Source organism: Cervus elaphus, chromosome 22 (genome assembly GCF_910594005.1).
Source record: "Cervus elaphus chromosome 22, mCerEla1.1, whole genome shotgun sequence".
Taxonomy (NCBI): Eukaryota; Metazoa; Chordata; class Mammalia; order Artiodactyla; family Cervidae; genus Cervus; species Cervus elaphus.
In genome coordinates, this window is record NC_057836.1 from 8,594,736 (window position 1) to 8,616,756 (window position 22,021).

The 22,021-nt window shown below is 39.6% G+C and overlaps 2 protein-coding genes across 8 annotated transcripts in view; both read right to left on the reverse strand.

Moving 5' to 3' along the window:
* TNRC6B (trinucleotide repeat containing adaptor 6B) overlaps positions 1–22,021 on the reverse strand; it is a 254,502-nt gene that overhangs the window by 222,448 nt on the left and 10,033 nt on the right. The window lies entirely within an intron of this gene.
* On the reverse strand, positions 2,099–2,426 carry LOC122680251 (ATP synthase subunit epsilon, mitochondrial). Its single transcript, XM_043881418.1, has one exon. It carries the CDS (start codon positions 2,340–2,342, stop codon positions 2,187–2,189), a length of 156 nt encoding a protein of 51 aa, XP_043737353.1. The 5' UTR covers positions 2,343–2,426; the 3' UTR covers positions 2,099–2,186.

Genomic DNA, 22,021 nt, shown 5'->3' on the forward strand with positions numbered 1-22,021 from the left:
TTAACTTCTGCTTCAGGCCATGATTAAGCAATTAGTACCAGACTTACCCTCCCATTAAAAACAACTTGAAAACGGGAAAAAATATATGAAACAAGAGGATGAGATGGTTAGATAACATTATGGCTCAATGGACATGAATCTGGGCAAACTCCGGGAGACAGTGAATGAGGGAAGTCTGGTGTGCTGCAGTCCATGGGGCCACAAAGAATTGGACACAAGTTAACAACTGAACAACAATCAGGTATGAAACCACTGTTTCTATCTTGAACAACAGTCAGCCCAGTGACTTGTGATGGAAGGGAACCAAGGAAGTGAGTCCTGTGAAGGCTCTGGCTTTCCACATGGAGGCCCCTTCCAGACTGTGGCAACAAGAGAAAGAATGGAAGCAGAACACAGTGGGCTAAATGACTGGGTCTCCTTGAGTCTTCGGCTGAATGCCAACCTGTAAGGTTTGGGCAAAGACAAACTATTGGAGAAAACCCAGCACTACACAGCTTAAAACTGAACGATTCCTAGAATTGATACCCGAGTGGGAGATATTTGAGTTTCAATCAGCCAGAGTGGAGAGACTTCAATGACTGCTCGAAACATGCAGTAGAGACCTTTAGGAGACGGCTAAATTTGAAACCTAGAATAAAAGCAACTCTAGATCTACCCTAAGAGTTTAAAATCTAATCCAGAAAAAAATCAATCTGATCCACAAGTGATTTAACTGCTTGCCAAAATAAAACTTAGCCCTCTTTAAAGAAAGACAACAAAATCAAGATACCAAGTGATGTAACATTCATAATATACAACGTCAGAAGAAATTACTATAAATGCAAAAGAGACAGGAAAATGTGACCCATAGCTAAGAGAAAAAATATCAGTCAACAGAAACAGATTCAGAAAGGACCAATATGAAAGAATTAGCAGATAAGGATTTTAAAACAGTTGTAACACTATACAGGAGGCATTGACCAAAACCATCCCAAATAAAAAGAAATGCAAGAAGGCAGAGTGGTTGTCTGAGGAAGACTTACAAATAGACTAGAAAAGAAGAGAAGCGAAAGGCAAAGGAGAAAGGGAAAGATATATCCAACTGAATGCAGAGTTCCAGAGAACAGCAAGAGAGATTAAAAAAAAAAAAAAAGGCTTAAGTGAACAATGCAAAGAAATAGAGGAAAACAATAGAATGGGAAAGACTAGAGATCTCTTCAAGAAAATTAGAGATGCCAAGGGAACATTTCATGCAAAGATGGGCATAATAAAGGACAAAAAGGATCTAACAGAGGCAGAAGAGATTAAGAAGAGGTGGCAAGAATACACAGAAGAACCACAAGAAAAAGGTCTTAATGACCTGGATAACCACAATGGTGTGGTCATTCACCTAGAGCCAGACAACCTGGAGTGTGAAGTCAAGTGGGCTTTAGGAAGCATTACAATGAACAAAGTTAGTAGAGGTGATAGAATTCCAGCTGAGCTATTTAAAATCCTAAAAGATGATGCTGTTAAAGTGCTGCATTCACTATGTCAGCAAATTTGGAAAACTCAGCAGTGGCCGTGGGACTGGAAAAGGTCAGTTTTCATTCCAATCCCAAAGAAATGCAATGGCCAAGAATATTCAGACCACCATACAACTGTGCTCATTTCACAAGCTAGCAAATAATGCTCAAAATCCAAGCTAGGCTTCAGCAGTATGTGAACTCAGAATCTCCAGGTGTTCAAGCTGGATTTAAGAAAGGCAGAGAAACCAAAGACCAAATTGCCAACATCCATCGGGTCATAGAAAAACCAAGGGAATTCCAGAAAAACATCGACTTCTGCTTCACTGACTATGTGAAAGCCTTTGACTGTGTGGAAACTGGAAAATTCTTCAGGAGATGGGAATACCAGACCACCTTACCTGCCTCCTGAGAAGCCTGTATGCAGGTCAAGAAGCAATAGTTAAAACTGGACATGGAACAGCAGACTGGTTCAAAATCGGGAAAGGAGTACGTCAAGACTGTATATTTATTTATTTATTTATTATTTATTTTTTTTTTTTAGAGTGAACTGTACTTTAATTTACTGCCATTGTCAATCTATGAACAACACAGGTATTATTTTGTTTTTTTTCCATGAAGGGAGATGGTTTCCAATCTGCTATAATACGTGCTCACAGCTTCACCTTGAACATGCAGCATTCAGGCTGAACTCAGGGTAGATTATTCCTTTTTCACTTTCACAATTTTTACGCTGCTGCCAGAAGTCTTCATGGCGTTTGCTTTGAATTCGGTCTTCAGTGCATCTCTGACTGCTTTTGCACAGATCTGGGAGTATCGGATGTAGCTGAGTCCAGCCTGTCGCCAATACGCCACCATGATGTCGCGAGAGGGGGCGTGTCGGGCCGAATCGCGAAGACCTGTCAATGTCGGCTCAGGCCGCGACCCGGCTGCCCGAGACTGTATATTTATTTAACTTACAAGGCTTATTTAACTTACATACAGAGCACATGACACTAAATGCTAGATTGGAAGAACCATAAGTTGGAATCAAGATTGCTGGGAGAAATACCAGTAACCTCAGAAATGTAGATGATACCACTTTAATGGTAGAAAGTGATCAGGAAACAAAGAGCCTCTTAATGAGGGTGAAAGAGGAGAGTGAAAAAGCTGGCTTAAAACTCAACATTCAGAAAACTAAGATCATGGCATCCAGTGCCATTACTTCACACAAATAGATGGGGAAAAAGTAAAAACAGTGACAGACTTTATTTTCTTGGGCCCCAAAAACACTGTGGATGGTGACTGCAGCCAAGAAATTAAGTCACTTGCTCCTTGGAAGAAAAACCATGACAAACCTAGACAGTGTATTAAAAAACAGAGACATGACTTTGCCTACTAAGGTCCATATAGTTGAAGCTATGATTTTTCCAATAGTCATGTAAGATATGAGAGATGGACCATAATGAAGGCTAAGCACCGAAGAACTGATGCTTTCGAACTACGGTCCTCAAGATGATTCTTGAGAGTCCCTTTGACAGCAAGGAGATCAAACCAGTCAATCCTAAAGGAAATCAACTGTGAATATTCATTGGAAGGACTGATGCTAAAGCTGAAGCTCCAATACTTTGGTCACCTGATATGAAGAGCCAATTCATTAGAAAAGACCTTGATGCTGCGAAAGATTGAAGACAGGAAGAGAAGGGGATGACAGAGGATGAGATGGCTGGATGGCGTCACTAATTCAATGGACATGAGTTTGAGCAAACTCTGGGAGATAATGAAAGACAGGGAAGCCGGGAGTGCTGCAATTCACGGGGTCGCGAACAGTCAGACACTACTTAACAACTGAACAACAATAACTATAAATGTGTTCAAGAACTTAAAAGTATGAACAAAATAAGAAATAAAAAATGAAAAATAATCAAACACAACTTTTAGAGCTGAAAAGAAAAATTTACTGGCTAAGCCAAGCTGCACAACAGACACAACTGGAAAGATTTATTAACTAAAAAAAAAAAAAACCGAGCACAGCTTCAGTGACCTGTAGGTAAGAAAAGTATCCCAGGATGCCGTGTCGTCATCAAACTGCTGACAACCATAGAGAGAAAATCTCATAAAGCAGTCAGAGAAAAACGGCAAATTACACACAGGTGAACAAAGCTGAGACTCATACCTGACTTCCTGTTAGAAATAATACAAGATAGATGACAACAGGATGACACCTTTAAGTACAGAAAGATAGAAACTGCCCATCTAAAATTCAACAGTCAGTGTAGAGTCTTCAAAAATGAAGGAGAAATAGAGATTTTTCAACAAACAAAAGAGGACAGAATTCACTGCCATCAGATCTTTTCTACAAGAAATTCTGGAGTCTTTCAGGCTAAAGAAAACTGGTAACAAATGGACAGTCAGATCTAAACAAAGGAAAGAATGACAGGCATTGGAAGTGGCAAATATGTGGGTAAATGTAAAAGACTTTTCTTTTTTCACTTTATAAAAATTTCACTAAAAGCAAAAATTGGGGTGGAGAGGGAGGTGGGAGGGGGGATCGGGATGGGGAATACGTGTAAATCTATGGCTGATTCATATCAATGTATGACAAAAAAAAAAAATTAAAAAAAAATTAAAAAAAAAAAAAGCAAAAATTGTAACAATGAACTGTGGGGCTAACAATCTATGGAGAAGTAAAAGGCATGGATGATCATAGCCTAAAGATACAAGAGGAAAATAAAAGGGTACTTCATAAAGTTCTTACACATCAATGATTAACCTAACCATTTTGAAAATGACATAAATGTAAATGGTCTAAACATTTCAATTAAAAAGCAAAGATGGGCGCCTCCCTGGTGGTCCAGCAGTTAAGAATCTTCCTGCCAATGCAGAGGACAGAGGTTCAATCCCTGGTCTGGGTAGATCCCACGTGCTGTGGAGTAACTAAGCCCGTGTGCCACGGCTACTGAGCCCGCACGCCCAGAGCCTGTGCATCACTAGAGAAGCCACCACGGTGAGAAGCCCGGGCACTGCCCATGAGAGCAGCCCCCGCTGACAGCTAGAGAAAGCCCATGCACAGCACAGAAGACCCAGTGCAGCCAAAAACACAAACAAACAAATCCTTATTTTTTAAAAAAGCAAAGATGGTAAGACTGGATTTAAAAACAAAACACAAGACCTGCCTGCTATCTAAAAGAAACTCATTTTTTAAAAAGGACAAAGATAGGTTAAAAATTAAAGAACGGAAAAGATATACCATGCAAACACTAGTCATAAGAAAGCTGGAGTGAAGATAATAATATCAGACACTGTAGAGCCCAAGACAAGGAATATTACCAGAGATAAAAGGAGACATTTTAAATCATAAAGGGCTCAACTCATCAAGAAGACATAAGAATCCTACACGTGTATACACCCAATTACAGAAGTTCAAAATACATGAGGCAAAAATGAACAGAACTGAAAGGGGAAACAGACAAATCCATAATTATAGGTGAATATTTCTGCACTCCTCACAGAAATCAATGTAATAAATAGAAAGAAAATCAGTAAGGATATATAAGACTGAACAACACTATCACAACTTGGCTTAACTGACATTAATAGCACACTATACCTGAAGGACAGCAGAACATGTTTTTCAGGTACACACAGAACATTCACTAAAATAGACTTTAACAAGTCTCAATAGATCTCAAAGGACTGAAATCATATGTGTTCTACGACCACTATAAATTTTTAATCAGGAATTAGTAACACAAAAAAAATTCAGAAATACGGACAAATTAAGAAACAAATTTATATGTAACACATGGGTCAAATAAATATCACAAAGCAAATGGGAAAATATTTTGAAAATGACATATAAAAATGTGTGAGATATAGTTATGGAATGAAGCTAAGTAGTGCTAGGAGGGAAATTTATAGTGGCAAATGCTTCCACTAGGAAACACAGAAGGTTTTTAAAAATTAATGACCTGTTTCTATCCCTAAGAAGCTAGAAGAGCCAATTAAATCCAAAAGTAGTAATATGAACTAATAAAGGTAACAACAGCAACAAAGCCCCAGTAAAACAATAGAGAAAATCAATGAGATTCAAAGCTGTTTGTTTGAAAAAGTCAATAAAATTGTTTAACTTGTAGCTAAAGTAAAGACTAAAAGAAAGAACACTCAAATCACCAGTGTCAGAAATGAAGGAAGGGGGACTTCCGTGGTGGGCCAGTGCTTAAGAATCTGGCTTGCAATGCAGGGGACGTGGGTTCGATCCCTGGTCTGGGAACTAAAATCCCTCGTGCCACGGAGCAACTAAGCCTGCGCACCGCCACTAGAGCCTGCGTGCTGCAACGACTGGGGAGCCTGCGCGCCACAACTACAGAGTCTCGTGCGCTGCACTGAAAGATCCTGCATGAAGCAACTGAGGCCCAATGCAGCCAAATAAACATTTTTTTAAAGATGAAAGAAGGGACGGCACTATAAATGCTTCGGGCACTAAAATAGTAATAAAAAATATATATTATGGGGTTTCCCTGGTATCTCAGAGGTAAAGAAACCACCTGCAGAATGCAGAAAACACAGGTTCAATCCTTGACCCAGAAGATTCCACATGCTGCTGAGCAACTGAGTCCATGCACACAGCTACTGAGCCCATGCTCTAGAGCCTGGGAGCTGCAACTACTGAGCCCACACACCACAGCTACTAAAGCCGGAGTGCCCTGGAGACATGCTCCGCAACAAGAGAAGTCACCACAATGAGGAGCCCACACAACTACAGAGGAGGCCCTTCTCTGCAACTAGAGAAAAGGCCTGCGCAGCAACCAAGAACCGGCACCACCAAAATAAATAAATAACAGTAAAGTCATAAAAAAGAATGCTACGAACAGCTTTATGGCAACACCTAAATAATTCTGATGAAATATGCAATCCCTTGAAATATTGGGTTGACCAAAAAGTTCATTCAGAGTTTTCCATAACATCTTAAATAAATTACCAAAACTACTAATAACGCAAGACGAAAACAGAAAATTCAAATAGTTTAACTGTGCACGTAAAATTTAGAATCTGCATTAGCTACAAAGCACACTCAATGTATGTTCATACCTTTTTTGAAATTCATAATAACAAATATGTCACCATGTTTAAATGTACTGGTTTCGTCCTAATGAGATGGATGAAACTGGAGCCCCTTATACAGAGTGAAGTAAGCCAGAAAGATAAAGAACATTACAGCATACTAACACATATATATGGAATTTAGAAAGATGGTAACGATAACCCTATATGCAAAACAGAAAAAGAGACACAGAAATACAGAACAGACTTTTGAACTCTGTGGGAGAAGCTGAGGGTGGGATGTTTCAAAAGAACAGCATGTATACTATCTATGGTGAAACAGATCACCAGCCCAGGTGGGATGCATGAGACAAGTGCTCCGGCCTGGTGCACTGGGAAGACCCAGAGGAATCGGGTGGAGAGGGAGATGGGAGGGGGGATCGGGATGGGGAATAAGTGTAAATCTATGGCTGATTCATATCAATGTATGACAAGACCCACTGAAATGTTGTGAAGTAATTAGCCTCCAACTAATAAAAAAATTAAAAAAAAAAATGTACTGGTTTCATACACTCTAAAGTTTCTCCATATTTATATCCTTTATTTGTTCTTAAATTATTGGCTTGATCTAATTCTACTACTCTTCTGTTGCTGTTTAGTCATTAAGTCGTGTCTGACTGTTTTGCAACCCCATGGACTGTAGCCCACCAAGATCCTCTGTCGATGGGATTTCCCAGGCAAGAATATTGGGTAGATATCTTCTTCTCCAGACGGTCTTCCCAAATGAGGGATCAAAACCAGGTTTCCTGCACTGCAGGCGGATTCTTCACCAACTGAGCCACCAGGGAAGCCCATACTACTCTTCTAAGCTCTACCTGCCTGCCTAAAATAATCAGTTCTATTTTAAAATTTGATATCTGTTTATTCTTTAATCTGCTAATTGGCTTTTTACAACTTGAGACTATTTTCTTTGCCTGACTTAATAGCAAATTTTGACTTACTATTTTACATTGTGAAAGAAAGTAAGTCTCACAGTCATGTCTGACTCTGTGGTTCCACGGACTGCAGCCTGTCCCACTCCTCTCTCCATGGAATTCTCCAGGCAAGAGTACTGGAGTGGGTTGTCATTTCCTTCTCTAGGGGATTTTCCCAACTCGGGGATCAAACCCAGGTCTCCCGCATTGCCTGCGGATTCTTTACCAGTTGAGCCACAAGGGAATTTTACATTAGTGCCATCTAATAGTGTTATTTCTACTTCATTTTATAGTTATCTCCCTTTATCAATCAGTATTTTTTCCTTTGATTAATGACTAGAGACTACTGTAAATTCAGGTCCCACGTTCCCATTCCCTACCAAATCACACTAGAAGGGAAGAGGTCTCTTACACTCTACCAGCCAATGCATTGCCATGAAGTACTCAGAAATCTCTAGTCCTGCTCCCACAGTTTACAGTCACATCACAGAAGTTCCTGTTCAATGCAGAGTGTTAAATTCTAGCAAAGCTCCACCAAAAGAGGACAAGGGTTGAGAGAGTCCTTGACCTTAACACAAAAAGCAGTCTTTATGTACTCAACAGAAATAAGGAGTCTGAGGCTCCAAACTGGCAAACAAGTAAGCTAGAACACCAATGACTGTTTTTTTCTCCTGTCCCATACACATGGTGCCAGGTACAAAAATTGGGGGAAAAAACAACAACAAAAAACAGACCCTGTGTGTACATGAGTATGGGGCAGCAGGGGTGGGATGGCTAGGATGAAGGAAGTGCCAGTTAGGGATCTGGACCAAGCAATATCAAACTGAGTGACCTTAAGTTGAATTTCAGCGAATACTTATCAGGTATGCCCTCATTTACAAGACTATACACCTAACAGCCTCATTATGACTTAGGAAAAGTAGTTCTCAATTTTTTTTTCCCTAGTAGTCTCTGGACAGTCCCCTGGAGTGTCCCAGCAATTTCTATCTTGGTACTATGAAACCAGTTCTTGACATGGTTAGTATTTCATAAATGTGTGTTGAACTAAACAATACAACAATCTGGACTCCATAGAAAACAAAAATCGACACTTTCCCCAGAAGGACATTCATGTTCAGATGTACTGTGTTCTTATATTTATCATGGATTAAGAACATAAGCAATTTCAATAATGTGCTCAGTAATAACTGTTGGGACCATCTGCATCCCAGTGCTTAGATGCTTACCTTGAGAACCACTGACTTGGCCGATGAGCCAACATCCTCCTTCTTAAAAGTAAAGGCTCCTTAAAAGTACATGTGCACTGTCAAATACTATGTATGCTTTTTGACTTTAAAAAAATTACATTTGCTAAGTAAATCAGTAAGTAACTGAATTTTTACTCCTATGTGTGGCTAATAGACATCTTCAATTTGTAACAATTAACATTCAAAACACATGTCTAACATTTCAGAACTATGCAGTCTGAACCAACAGCTCTAGAAACAAAATTTACACACGTCAGCCAGAACAGAAAAGGTCATCCCCATAGTTTAACATAAAAAAAGAACACAAAATTAGTCCAGGTTGGGATATAGTATCTACTATTAAATTTCTAATAATTAATTAGAATTTCCCAAACTGTCCCCTGGAAAGTCAGAACTCAAAAAAAAAAGTTAAAAAGGATCCAAACCTCTACAGCAGCTACAAAACAAGTATTTAAAAGCTGGCTGGGTGAAGGGCACTGCAGGGCAGGAGAAAACGTCTGCTTTTTACTTATACTTCTGTACCATTTGAATTTTTGTTTTATGATAAGCATGTATCTTTTTGGAAAGATTTATTTCTTAGGCTACCATTAGCTGATAATAAGAAAGGTTGGTCCTCAGAGAATAAGCTGCTCTTTCTGAAACCCTACTGTGCATGAGACAGGATAGGCATCACATGAAGCACTGCACATTTTAACGGTCTTTTCCTTACTGTCTACTACCACGAAGCACTCAGAAAGGAGACTGGAGTTGAGAACTATGGGATTCAACATAAAGCCAATACCGTGCAGGAAGTGTCACGTGAGAGTGACAGCTGCCTAAGGTGTCAAGCTTTGTGAAGAGGTGTCCTAATTCCTATTAACTGGCTTGGAAAGAACAGATTTAATCTCACATCCTGTAGAACAAAAAAAAAGAAAGCAGGTTTCTTTTTCTGAAGGTAGCAAAAGTAACCAAATATTAGAGCTAAGAAAGAAAATACAGGTCCATAATGCCTTAGCCACAATTCCAAAATCCACAAAAATGTCTATCATTCCGTGGTAGTAAAACTTGATCTGAATTTAACCAGCAGCAAAATCTGACCCGAATTGACAAGAGACTATTCAGAGTCTATCCACTAAAATAAGAATAGTCATGGCTTTGGCTGGCGAAATATTAATGTATTTGACTATAAAGTGTTACCCTTGACTCTGCAGGGGCATTACATGTATACCGTAAATGCACCTTATAAACTTTCCAACATTTTTTTTTAACTCTGAATTCTAAAATACAGCTAGCTGGCCCTTAGAATTTCCAGTAAGTGACTATGAACCTAAAAATGGGTTTTTATTAAACCAGTCCTGTCAATCTCTATCAAAATATGTACCTTTCTGAAAATATTCCTATAAATTTGAATGAATTAATTTTAATTAAAACTTATCACTATTAAAATATACTACTTTGAATATCTATAATTCTATAACTGCATTATTAGTTAGAATATTTTATACCACTTCAATATTAAGTCAACTTCTCTCTGAAGGCAACACTAAAATCAGTCTTTGAGAGGAGAGTGGCAGCAGGCAATGGCAAGAGGCATCGACATCTTTAGGAATCAGTGAGCTAAAATGGACTGGAATGGGTGAATTTAATTCCGATGACTATTATATCTACTACTGTGGGCAAGTATCCCTTAGAAGAATCAGAATGGGGTAAAGAGAGTAAAGCTAAAAAAGGGGATCTCTCAATATGCTTTTTTCTTTTTATGTTAAAAAAAAAAACAAAACAAACAGCATAGGATTTTTAAAAATGTATCAGAGGAACACAGATATTAAAAGTTAACAAGAACCAATTTAAATCATTAAAAGAATCAAAATCAAAAAGTCATAGAATCCAAGTAGTTATTGATGAACAGAACACAAAAGTCAAGAAATAGAACAAATACAAGTAAGGAAAATTGTATATTTTAGCCCAGTTATATATCAGTTCTATTATAATATATGACTAAATGGCAAATGATAACAAAGTTTGCAAAACTCAAAAGTCTCTACTATAGAAAGAAAACAATATGGCCAGATTAAAACAAGAACTAAGACATGAGACTATTAAGAACCTATAATTAATTACAATGCAGAGTAACTTAGAAGATTTCATGTGAAAACAGAAATAGAATGAACATTTTAATAAACATAAGTACAATATTATATTTTAAACCCTGGTATCTACATGAAATAAAACTGGTTAATTTTTAAGCATACACCAATCCATCCTTCCTCCCCAACGCTATCTCACATACAGAACTAGCAAATGCTAGAAACAATGAAGCCAAACAGGAACCTCATTTCACAACTGGTAGAGGCAAAAGCAGTGAAAATCCCTTTCAGTAAATGTATGAGGTGGTGGGCATGCTAAGTCGCTTCAGCCGTGTCTAACTCTGTGAGACCCCATGGACTGTAGCCACAGGGCTCCTCTGTCCATGGGATTCTCTGGGCAAGAAAACTGGACTGGGTTCCCATGCTTTCCTGCAGGGGATCTTCCAGGCCCAGGGATCAAAACTGCACCTCTTACATCTCTTGCATTGGCAGGTGGGTTCTTTACCACTGGCTCCACCTGGGAAGACCCAAATAAATAATCTGGGGCTTCTATCCAAAGGAAGCACTCACAAAGTTATACTACTCAAAGAAATTAAAGACTGAAAAATAACTGAAAACACTCCTTAAAGCAGTATTAGTAGCAAACATGGTCATTGCTATATCCCAGAAACAAAGGATTATGCTATTCTCACAAGTATTATTTACTAAATTGTGGTTCGTACTATCCAAGAAAAATATGTGGCCATCAGAAAGAGTACATATGAGAACATCACTGATATATGGAATTTTAGATTAATTAAAATTTAAAATGTCAGGGTAAATTTGGATTTTTAGAAGTTCATCTTGTATGTAAGAATTAAAAAGAAATATTTCCTATAGTAATCTCCCTTTTATTTAAACAAAACAAATGGAAGGAAAAGGAGGGAAAAAACAAGACAACAAAAAGATATTCAGGTACAGGAGCATCAAGGATAAAAAGCAAGCCAAGAGGACATCCCGTAAGTAAAAGAGTTTCCAAACTAACTATTAACAGATTCACTATAAACGAAACATAAAGCTCTAAATTCAGTAAACTAAAAACACAAAGTTAAAGAATATCAAAGTTGAAAGCTAAAAATCTAAGATTTTAATCCATTAAGAATATGTTTAAATAAAGTCCTTATTTCCTAATGGAGGGGTGAAGTTGGGAATAATGGGGCTTTTTGGTGCTAGAAAACAAAGACTGTGAGAAAAGAATTTTACCTTCACCCCCAAAGAATTATGCCTAGTGATTAAGGCTGCATATAATGTAGTGCGTATACCAATCTACTAGGGTCTAAGAATATCCCTTGGTTAATTACATAACAGATCCAGATTCAAGGCATCTTTTTGAACTAGGTCATTCACATAATTCCTACAGTGTAAGAAAGATACAGATACGTGCTCATCCTACTGGAATCCAACATCTGATACAAGTTACTTTAAATTTAAATCATGATGTATTAATAATGTAATAATGCTGCACCAGTATCAAAACCAAATTTTACATCCTTTTATATCATGCAATGTATTTTGACAGGGTGATCTTGATTTCCCTACACAGAAATTAGTTTACTCTCATGATTTAAGAAGCTTCCACAGTTACAAGTGCAGTGTACTGAAGGAATGTACAAAAGTGTCCAGGTATCCTTGAGTTTATAATCAAGTTGGAGAGAGAGTATCACATAAAAACAATGTGAGAAAGCTTTAGTAAGCAGTTAAATGTCAGTTGTAAACATAGACTGATATTAAATATATACCAATCAATCTATAGAAACATTCAACTGAAAGTTACTTTTCAAGATATATACCTGGAAAAGGTTTATATTTATCTCAATCAGGTTGCCATCACTGAAAATATTTTGCAACTCCTATTTTGCTTCCAAAACAGTTTATAAAACTGCACAAGGAAATCTGCCTCATTACCTTGCAATCATTTTGGACCCCAAACAGTATTACCCAGACAAATCATTTAATCAGACCTTAAAAATGACTCTTAGTTGCTCCCTAAAATCAAATCCATCCTGAAAGAATGAAGATTTTCCCCTACGGAAATTCCAAAGAATATCTCATACTCTGGAAGCAACTCCGAAATAATTCCTCAAATGTTTTTAGAAAAGACAGTACTTCCACTTCCAGGGAAGATGGAGTAGCAGGGATCAGATGCACCCTTGCACCTGAAACAACTACAATTCTGGACAAAATATAAAGAACCAATGGTTTTCAAAACATCGGACATCAGGCAAGGAAGGACAGATAGTGATCCCTGAGAGATGGTAAACAAACAAGGTAATTAAGCCCTATAATTGTCCGAGTCTGCTAGCAAGGGAAGGTCTCCAGCCCAAAGCACAGGGAGGGGGAACCCAGGTATAACTCAGGGACCGCCCTTAGTTGAGGAGACGGAGCTGAGATACTGGGAAGTCCAAGGCAGCTAGAGTCTGCAGTTCACAGGGGTACTGGAGAGAAGAGAGCTGCACAGACACCGAACTCCAGAGGTCTGCAGGGCACCCCTTGAGTATTCGGCTGAGTCACTAGGAAAAACACAGCCAACATCACATTTAATGGCACAATGCTTTCCCTCTGAGTCTGGGGAAAAAACAAAGATGCCCATTTATATCACTTTTTTTAAAAAAATTGAGGTGTAGTTGAGGTAAATATATGTAAGTTTCAGGGATACAACATAGTACAATTTTAAGGTTATCCTCCATTTATAGTTATTATAAAACACTGGCTATATTCCTTTGCTGCACAATATTCTTGTAGCTTACTTATTCTATTCTATATATAGTGGTTTATAACTCTTAATCTCCTACCCCTATTTTGCCCTTGCCCTCTTCCTTCTTTCCACTGGTAAGCACTAGTTCCGTGTCTGTGAATCTGTTTCTTTTTGTTATATTCACTAGTTTATTTTTATCGAATGCACATATAACTGATATTATTCAGTGTTTGTCTTTCTCTAACTTACTTCACTAAGCATAATATCCTTTAAGTCCATCCATGTTGTTGCAAAAGGCCACATTTCATTATTTGTTTAATCCCTGAGTAGTATTTCATTGGATATACCACATCTTGTTTATTTATTCATCTGTGGATGAACACTAAGGGTGCTTCCATATCTTGGCTACTGTAAAAAAAAAATGCTATTATGGACATTGGGATATATATATCTTTTCAAATTAGCATTTTCTTTTTTTGTTTGTTTGTTTCATATATCCCAGGTGTGGAACTGCTGGGTCATATAATAGTTCTATTTTTAGTTTTTTGAGAAACTTCCATACTGTTTTCTGCAGTAGGTGCACCAATCTACATTCCCACCAACAGTGTGTAAGAGTTCCCTTTTCTCAACATCCTCTCCAACATTTGTCACTTGCTTACATTACTTCCATTACAGTACTTGAGAGCTTCCCAGACGGCACTAGCACAAAAGTGAAAGTCAAAGTCAAAGTTGCTCAGCTGTGTCCGACTCTTTGCTATCCCATGGACTATACAGTCCATGGAATTCTCCAGGCCCAAATACTGGAGTGGGTAGCCTTTCCCTTCTCCAGGGAATCTTTCCAACCCAGGTATTGAACCTAGGTCTCTTGCATTACAGGTGGATTGTTTACCAGCTGAGCCACAAGGGAAGCCCAGCGGTAAAGCACCCACCTGCCAATGCAGGAGACATAAGAGACGCACATTCGAGTCCTGGGTTGGGAAGATCCCCTGGAGAAGGAAATGGCAACCCACTCCAGTATTCTTGCCTGGAGAATCCCATGGACAGAGGAGCCTGGTGGGCTACAGTCTATGGGGTTGCGAAGAGTTGGACACAACTGAAAGCGGCTTAGCACATAGTACTTGAGGTCCTAGCCAGTACAAGACAAGAACGAACTCAGGGACCTTCCCTGGCGGTCCCAAAAACTAATGCTGAAGAAGATGAAGTAGAACAGTTCTATGACAATCTCCAAGACCTTCTAGAACTAACACGAAAAAAAGATGCCTTTTTCATTATAGGGATTGGAATGCAAAAGTAGGGAGTCAAGTGACTGTTACCTAGAGTAAAAGTCAAGTTTGGCCTTGGTGTACAAAATGAGGTAGGGCAAAGGCTAAAAGAGTTCTGCCAAGCGAATGCACTGGTTATAGCAAACACTCTCTTCCAACAAACAAGAGATGACTCTACACATGGACATCACCAGATTGATTATATTCTTTGCAGCCAAAGGTGGAGAATTTCTATACAGTAAGCAAAAACAAGACACAGAGCTGAATGTGGCTCAGATCACAAGCTTCTTATCACAAAATTCAGACTTAAATTGAAGAAAGTAGGGAAAACCCCTAGACCATTCAGTTCAGTTCAGTTCAGTCACTCAGTCCTGTCCGACTCTTTGCGATCCCATGAACTGCAGCACGCCAGGCCTCCCTGTCCATCACCAACTCCCAGAGTTCACTCAAACCCATGTCCATCAAGTCGGTGATGCCATCCAACCATCTCATCCTCTGTCGTCCCCTTCTCCTCCTGCCCCCAATCTTTCCCAGCATCAGGGTCTTTTCAAATAAGTCAGCTCTTTGCATCAGGTGGCCTAAGTACTGGAGCTTCAGTTTCAACATCAGTCCTTCCAATGAACACCCAGGACTGATCTCCTTTAGGATGGACCGGTTGGATCTCCTTGCAGTCCAAGGGACTCTCAAGAGTCTTCTCCCACAAAAGTTCAAAAGCATCAATTCTTCGGTGCTCAGCTTTCTTTATATAGTCCAACTCTCACATCCATACATGACCACTGGAAAAACCATAGCCTTGACTAGACGGACCTTTGTTGGCAAAGTAATGTCTCTGTTTTCTAATATGCTGTCTAGGTTGGTCATAACTTTCCTTCCAAAGAGTAAGCGTCTTTTAATTTCACAGCTCCAATCACCATCCACAGTGATTTTGGAGCCCAGAAGAAAAAAGTCAGCCACTGTCTCCACTGTTTCCCCCATCTATTTCCCATGAAGTGATGGGACCAGATGCCATGATCTTAGTTTTTTGAATGTTAAGCTTTAAGCCAACTTTTCCACTCTCCTCTTTCACTTTCATCAAGAGGCTCTTTAGTTCTTCTTCACTTTCTGCCATAAAGATGGTGTTATTTGCATATCTGAGGTTATTGATATTTCCTCCAGCAATATTGATTCCAGTCTGTGCTTCCTCCAGATCAATGTTTCTCATGATATACTCTGCATAGAAGTTAAATAAGCAGGGTGACAACATACAGCCTTGACGTACTCCTTTTCCGATTTGGAACCAGTCTGTTATTCCATGTCCAGTTCTAACTGTTGCTTCCTGACCTGCATACAGTTTTCTCAAGAGGCAGGTCAGGTGGTCTGGTATTCCCATCTCTTTCTGAATTTTCCACAGTTTATTGTGATCCACACAGTCAAAGGCTTTGGCATAGTCAATAAAGCAGAAATAGATGTTATTCTCGAACTCTCTTGCTTTTTCGATGATCCAGAGAATGTTGGCAATTTGATCTCTGGTTCCTCTGCCTTTTCTAAAACCAGCATGAACATCTGGAAGTTCACAGTTCACATATTGCTGAAGCCTGGCTTGGAGAATTTTAAGCATTACTTTACTAGCATGTGAGATGAGTGCAACTGTGTGGTAGCTTGAGCATTCTTTGGCATTGCCTTTCTTTGGGACTGGAATGAAAACCAACCTTTTCCAAAGTCCTGTGGCCACTGCTGAGTTTTCCAAATTTTTTTCTTTTTTTTTTTTTAGTTTTCCAAATTTGCTGGCATATTGAGTGCAACACTTTCACAGCATCATCTTTCAGGATTTGAAATAGCTCAACTGGCATTCCATTACCTCCACTAGCTTCGTTTGTAGTGATGCTTCCCAAGGCCCACTTGACTTCACATTCCAGGATGTCTGGCTCTAAGTGAGTGACCACACCATCGTGATTATCTGGGTCATGAAGATCTTTTTTGTACAGTTTTCTGTGTATTCTTGCCACTTCTTCTTAATATCTTTTGCTTCTGTTAGTTCCCTACCATTTCTGTCCTTTATTGTGCCCATCTGTGCATGAAATGTTCCCTTGGTATCTCTAATTTTCTTGAAGAGATCTCTGGTCTTTCCCATTCTCTTGCTTTCCTCTATTTCTTTGCACTGATCACTGAGGAAGGCTTTCTAATCTCTCGTTGCTATTCTTTGAAACTCTGCATTCAAATGGGTATATCTTTCCTTTTCTCCTTTGCTTTTTGCTTCCCTTCTTTTCACAGTTATTTGTAAGGCCTCCTCAAACAGCCATTTTGCTTTTTTGCATTTCTTTTTCTTGGGGATGGTCTTGATTCCTGTCTCCTATACAATGTCATGAACCTCCATCCATAGTTCATCAGGCACTCTATCACGTCTAGACCCTTAAATGTATTTCTCACTTCCACTGTATAGTCAAGGGATTTGATTTAGGTCATACCTGACTTCAGGTATGACCTAAATCAAAACCCTTATGATTATAGAATGAAATTGACAAATAGATTCAAGGGATTAGACCCTGATGCTGGGAAAGATTAAGAGAAGGAAGAGAAGAGGGTGACAGAGGATGGGATGGTTGGATGGCATCACCGACTCAACGAACTTGAGTTGGAGCAAACTCGGAGAGAACAGGGAAGCCTGGCGTAATGCAGTCTATGGGGTTGCAAAGAGCTGGACTTACGAACTGAACAATAACCACCAGTGGTTAAGAATCCACCTTGCAAATCAAGGGACGTGGGTTCAATCCCTGGTTGGTGAACTAAGATCCCACATGTCGCACAGCAACTAAAAGCCCCCATGCCACAATTAAAGAGCCTGTGTGCTACAGCTACTGAAGCCCACGCACTCCGGAGCCCTCTACCACAACTACCGAGCCTGTGTGCCACAACTAGAGAATCCACATGCTGCAACAAAAGATCCATCATGCCACAACTAAGATCCAATGCAGCCAAATAAAAAAATAATTAAAAAAAAAAAAAGAATTAGAACTCAAAGGCTAGAAAGTAAAATTGTCATTCTTGGTAAATGATATAATTGTGTATAGAAGAAAAACAAAATGATTACAAAAAAGTCACTAGAAGTAATGAATGAAATTAGCAAACTTTATCTGATTCCTTAATGTCACAACCATATCAATAAAAACAAACTGTATCTAAATGAAGAGGTGTTTAATAATGACGTACTTCCAGGGAGACATTTTAGAGAATGTTTTTTAAGAGTAAGAAGGAAAATGGTTTGGAATCCAGAAACAAGGGAGAATATTTTACATAATGCATAGCCCTTATAAAGTACAGACACAAAAAGGGAGAAAATCATATGAAATACAGAGAAAAGATTGTGAGGGGGAAAGGGCAAAGAGCTCTAGGGAACAAGAGCTGATAGATGGAAGCATTAAAGGGTCTGGGTCAGACACAGAGGTTTGGACTTCACAGAATAAGAAAGGTTGATCGAGACGGGAAAAGTAAATAGTAAGTAGGAAATGTTTTCTGGAGGGAAACTAGGAATGGGACCAGGCATAGGAAGCTGTTTTAATAATCCAGACATAGCCTGAGGATGACTCAGAAGCAAGATGGTGGCATGAAAACAAAAAATGAGAGGCTCCAAGTCCAAAGCTATAGAGAAAAGAGCTACAAGATATGGCAATGTTTCAAGATGCAGGGTTTCCGGGTTTCAAGATGCAGGTGTTGGGAGGATGGTTACCAATGAGGGGACCCAAGTGAGCAAATCATTTAGGGAGGTGAAGCAGAGACCCATCTCCAGCCTCCAGAGTTACCTTTTTGAATGGCACCCCAAATGACAGGCATACAAGAGAAAATTACACTCAATACGCGCGTTTAAGTGCAGTGAACACAAGCTCGGCAGGCCTCTGCTTCAGAAGCAAACACGCTGCCCGGGTGCGCAGCCCTGGCTCTGGCAGCTTCGGGAAGCGTAGGGCGATGTCACGATGTGCTGAGGTCGCCTCACAAGCTCTGTGTGGGGCACAGGGTCCCCTTTTTAAAGTTTTCAAACCAGCCCTTACTGGCTTGAATTGTGATGCCTTTTGCATTTTCATTCTCTTGTTTTGTTTTTGTTAATTCCACAAAGAGCCCTTTCACCGATTCTCTTGGTGTTTTAAAAGTAATGCTTTCCCTGTGGGCCCATGTTTTGGCCATACATTAGGAATGTGGGGGCAGAAAGAAATCTCCTCCAGCATGGTTTAAGCGGGAATCTATAATCAGTATGCCCTTTTGTTTATGGGTATAGAGCCACACTGCAAAATAAAAACATCATAAATGTTAAACACCTTGTATAAAACTATAAAACTTTTATAGAGAAAATAAGGTTGACAAGAGTAGTTGGTGAAACTTTATTTTAAAATCTGTTGTCCACAGTACATCTAAGAGAGAGTTGTTTACTTACTAACAGAAGTCTCAAAGAGAGACACTTTTGGGTAAAATATCTCACAGAAAGGATATTACTGAGCACGATATACCAGTAGCAAGATTTTCACTGATGGAAAAACACCTAGCTCCTAGGGGGACCTGGGCTTCATCTCTCACTCCTTCCTTCACACTGGAACCCTGTGAAATTACCCCGCCCATAAAAACTAACCACCCCGTACCTGAGGGCAGCTTTTGCCCTCTGAGACCGAACACCCTGTGTCTATGGAGTGCGAATCTTAAATAAACCTGCTTTCACTTCAGCATAGCTCACTCTTGAATTCTTTCCTGTGCAAAGCCAAGGACTCTCACCTTGGCAGCCAATCCCAGGAACTCATCCGAGACCTGGAACATAACAAGCCTCTTGTGCCCCATTTTCCTGCAATGTACTGACCTGGGCCTAAGTCAGGGAGCTTGGACCTCTCCTACTTTTGGAGGCTCTTCCTAGGTATGAAAAATGAAGACATCCAGGGACTTTCCTGGTGGCTCAGTGGCTAAGACTCCACATTTCTAATGCAGGGGGCCTGGGTCCTTAGTCAGAGAACTAGATCACACATGCCACAACTCAAAGACCCTTCGTGCCACGACGAAGAACGAAACTGAGACCTGGCACAGCCCGTAAGCAAAAAAAATATAAATTAAAAAAAAAATCTGTGGTACATTTTAAATGTATACATGTAATTAGCACTTCTAGGGGAAGAAAACAATATTAACTGTACTACTCATAAAATATAGGAATAATAAACATGTTCATCTGTCATTAATCACAGAGGGTATGATACAGTAACTGGAACAAGTTTAAAGCTACAATCAATAACTTCTTCCAATCCTGTGGATTTATCTCTTAGTACTGCTTACTGTATGCAAACCATTCTGTGAGTGGCACAGAAAACAACAAAGTGGTATAAACTTGTTTTAGGCTCTAAGTATCCAAGAGTGAACTCCTGACTTCTCCCTCTTCTCTAGTGGAGGAACTACAAGGAACGTGTCCTAGTTATCACTTCACTCTCCTGGGTGCTTCCTGAAATTGCACCTCACTTGGGACTCAAACCCACAATCTGCCAACTGAAACTGCATAACTCATCTCCGGACTTAATGAAGCTCAGGTTCTTTATGTCTCAGTGCAGAAGGAATTCAGCGAGAGGCAAAGTGATAACTAAAAAGATTTATCAATATCCTTTGTAAAGAGGTTGCAGGAAAATGGGGCATGAGAAGATGGCCGTGATCCAGGTCGTGGGCAAGTTCCTGGGCTGGGCCACCAAGTGATGGTCCTTGGCTTAGCGCAGAAAAGAATTCAAGAGTGAGCCACAGGAAATAAAAAGCAGGTTTACTGAAGGTGATTCACATTCCAATTATAGAATGTAGTCCATCTCAGAATGTGAGCAACCATGGTAGAAACACACTCCACACACAGAGTGTGGGCTGTCTCAAAAGTCAAGAGCAGCCACGAAATATGGGGTGCTCAGTGTTTACGGGCTGGGTAAGCTAACGGGTGGGAGGATTATTCCAACTATTTCAGGGGGAAGGGGCAGGGACTTCCAGGAATTGGGCCACCGCCCACTTTTTGCCCTTTTATGGTCAGCATCAGAAGTGTCATGGTGCCTGCGGGTGTGTCATTTATCATGTGCTAGTGTATCACCATGAGTGTACAATGAGGTTCAGGGTCTCCTGGAAGTTGAATCTTGATGCCATCCTGGGCATAATCAGTTCTAATCAGTTTATGCCATATCCTTAACAGCTAAGTCATTCTTTTAAAGGTTCTGCCCTGCTTCTTTTCCACCTGTCTCATTTCTACACCTTTAGATTTTCTATCTTACCTCAAGATGTTGTGGCCTTCTCAGCCTCACCTGCTTCCATTTTCTCCTTCCTTTTCACTCCAAACATCTTAAAATAAACTATATTCACTGGTGACATTTTCCCTACCATCCATTTTCCTACCATCTCCATAGCTCCTTGTAATGGAGGTCAATAAACACACAGAAATTTGTAGCAATCGACTTTTAACAGGTTAATTATCATCTTCTGAATGGGATCAGCACTACTAGAGCTTAATCACCTCTCCTTCTGTAAACTATCAAGTTCTGAATATGAAAATCTGAGAAACACTCGTTAGCCAACAAAGTCCAGGCATCTCCTAACTGTACTTAACAATGACAACAGGATGAAAGACAGTAAGAGTTGGGGTGAACTGGGGAAAAGGAGGCACTACTTAAGAATAACAGGGCTGAAAAAGAGGAGTTATTCAACAATTGAATATTGTAAATACACTTGTCTTACTTCTCAATAAAAGGGTACTTTTCTATTAAAAAAAAAAAAAATTAAAAAAAAAAAAAAAAAAAAAAAGAGGAGTTATTCAACTAAAAAGGTGTAAACTGAAAGAAAATGGGCTGAATTTCCATTCAATAAATCTTCCTTTCTTCACTTTTAGTTGAGAATCAAATTAAACTAATGCTGGCTCAGTGAACCACTTAAAGATTTGTGTTGTTCTTTTTGTTGTTCATTAGCTAAGTTGTGTCCTATTCTTTGCAACCCCCATGGACTATAGCATGCCAGGCTCCTCTGTCCTCCACTAACTCCTGGAGCTTGCACCAATTCACTGAGTTGGTGAAGCTATCTGACCATCTCATCCTCTGCTGCCCTCGTCTCCTCCTGCCTTCAATCTTTCCCAGCATCAAGGTCTTTTCCAATGAGCTGGCGCTCTGCATCAGTGGCCAAAGTATTGAAGCTTCAGTTTCAGCAACAGTCCTTCCAATGAATATTCAGGGTTGATTTCCTTTAGGGTTGACTGGTTTGATCTCCTTACAGTCCAA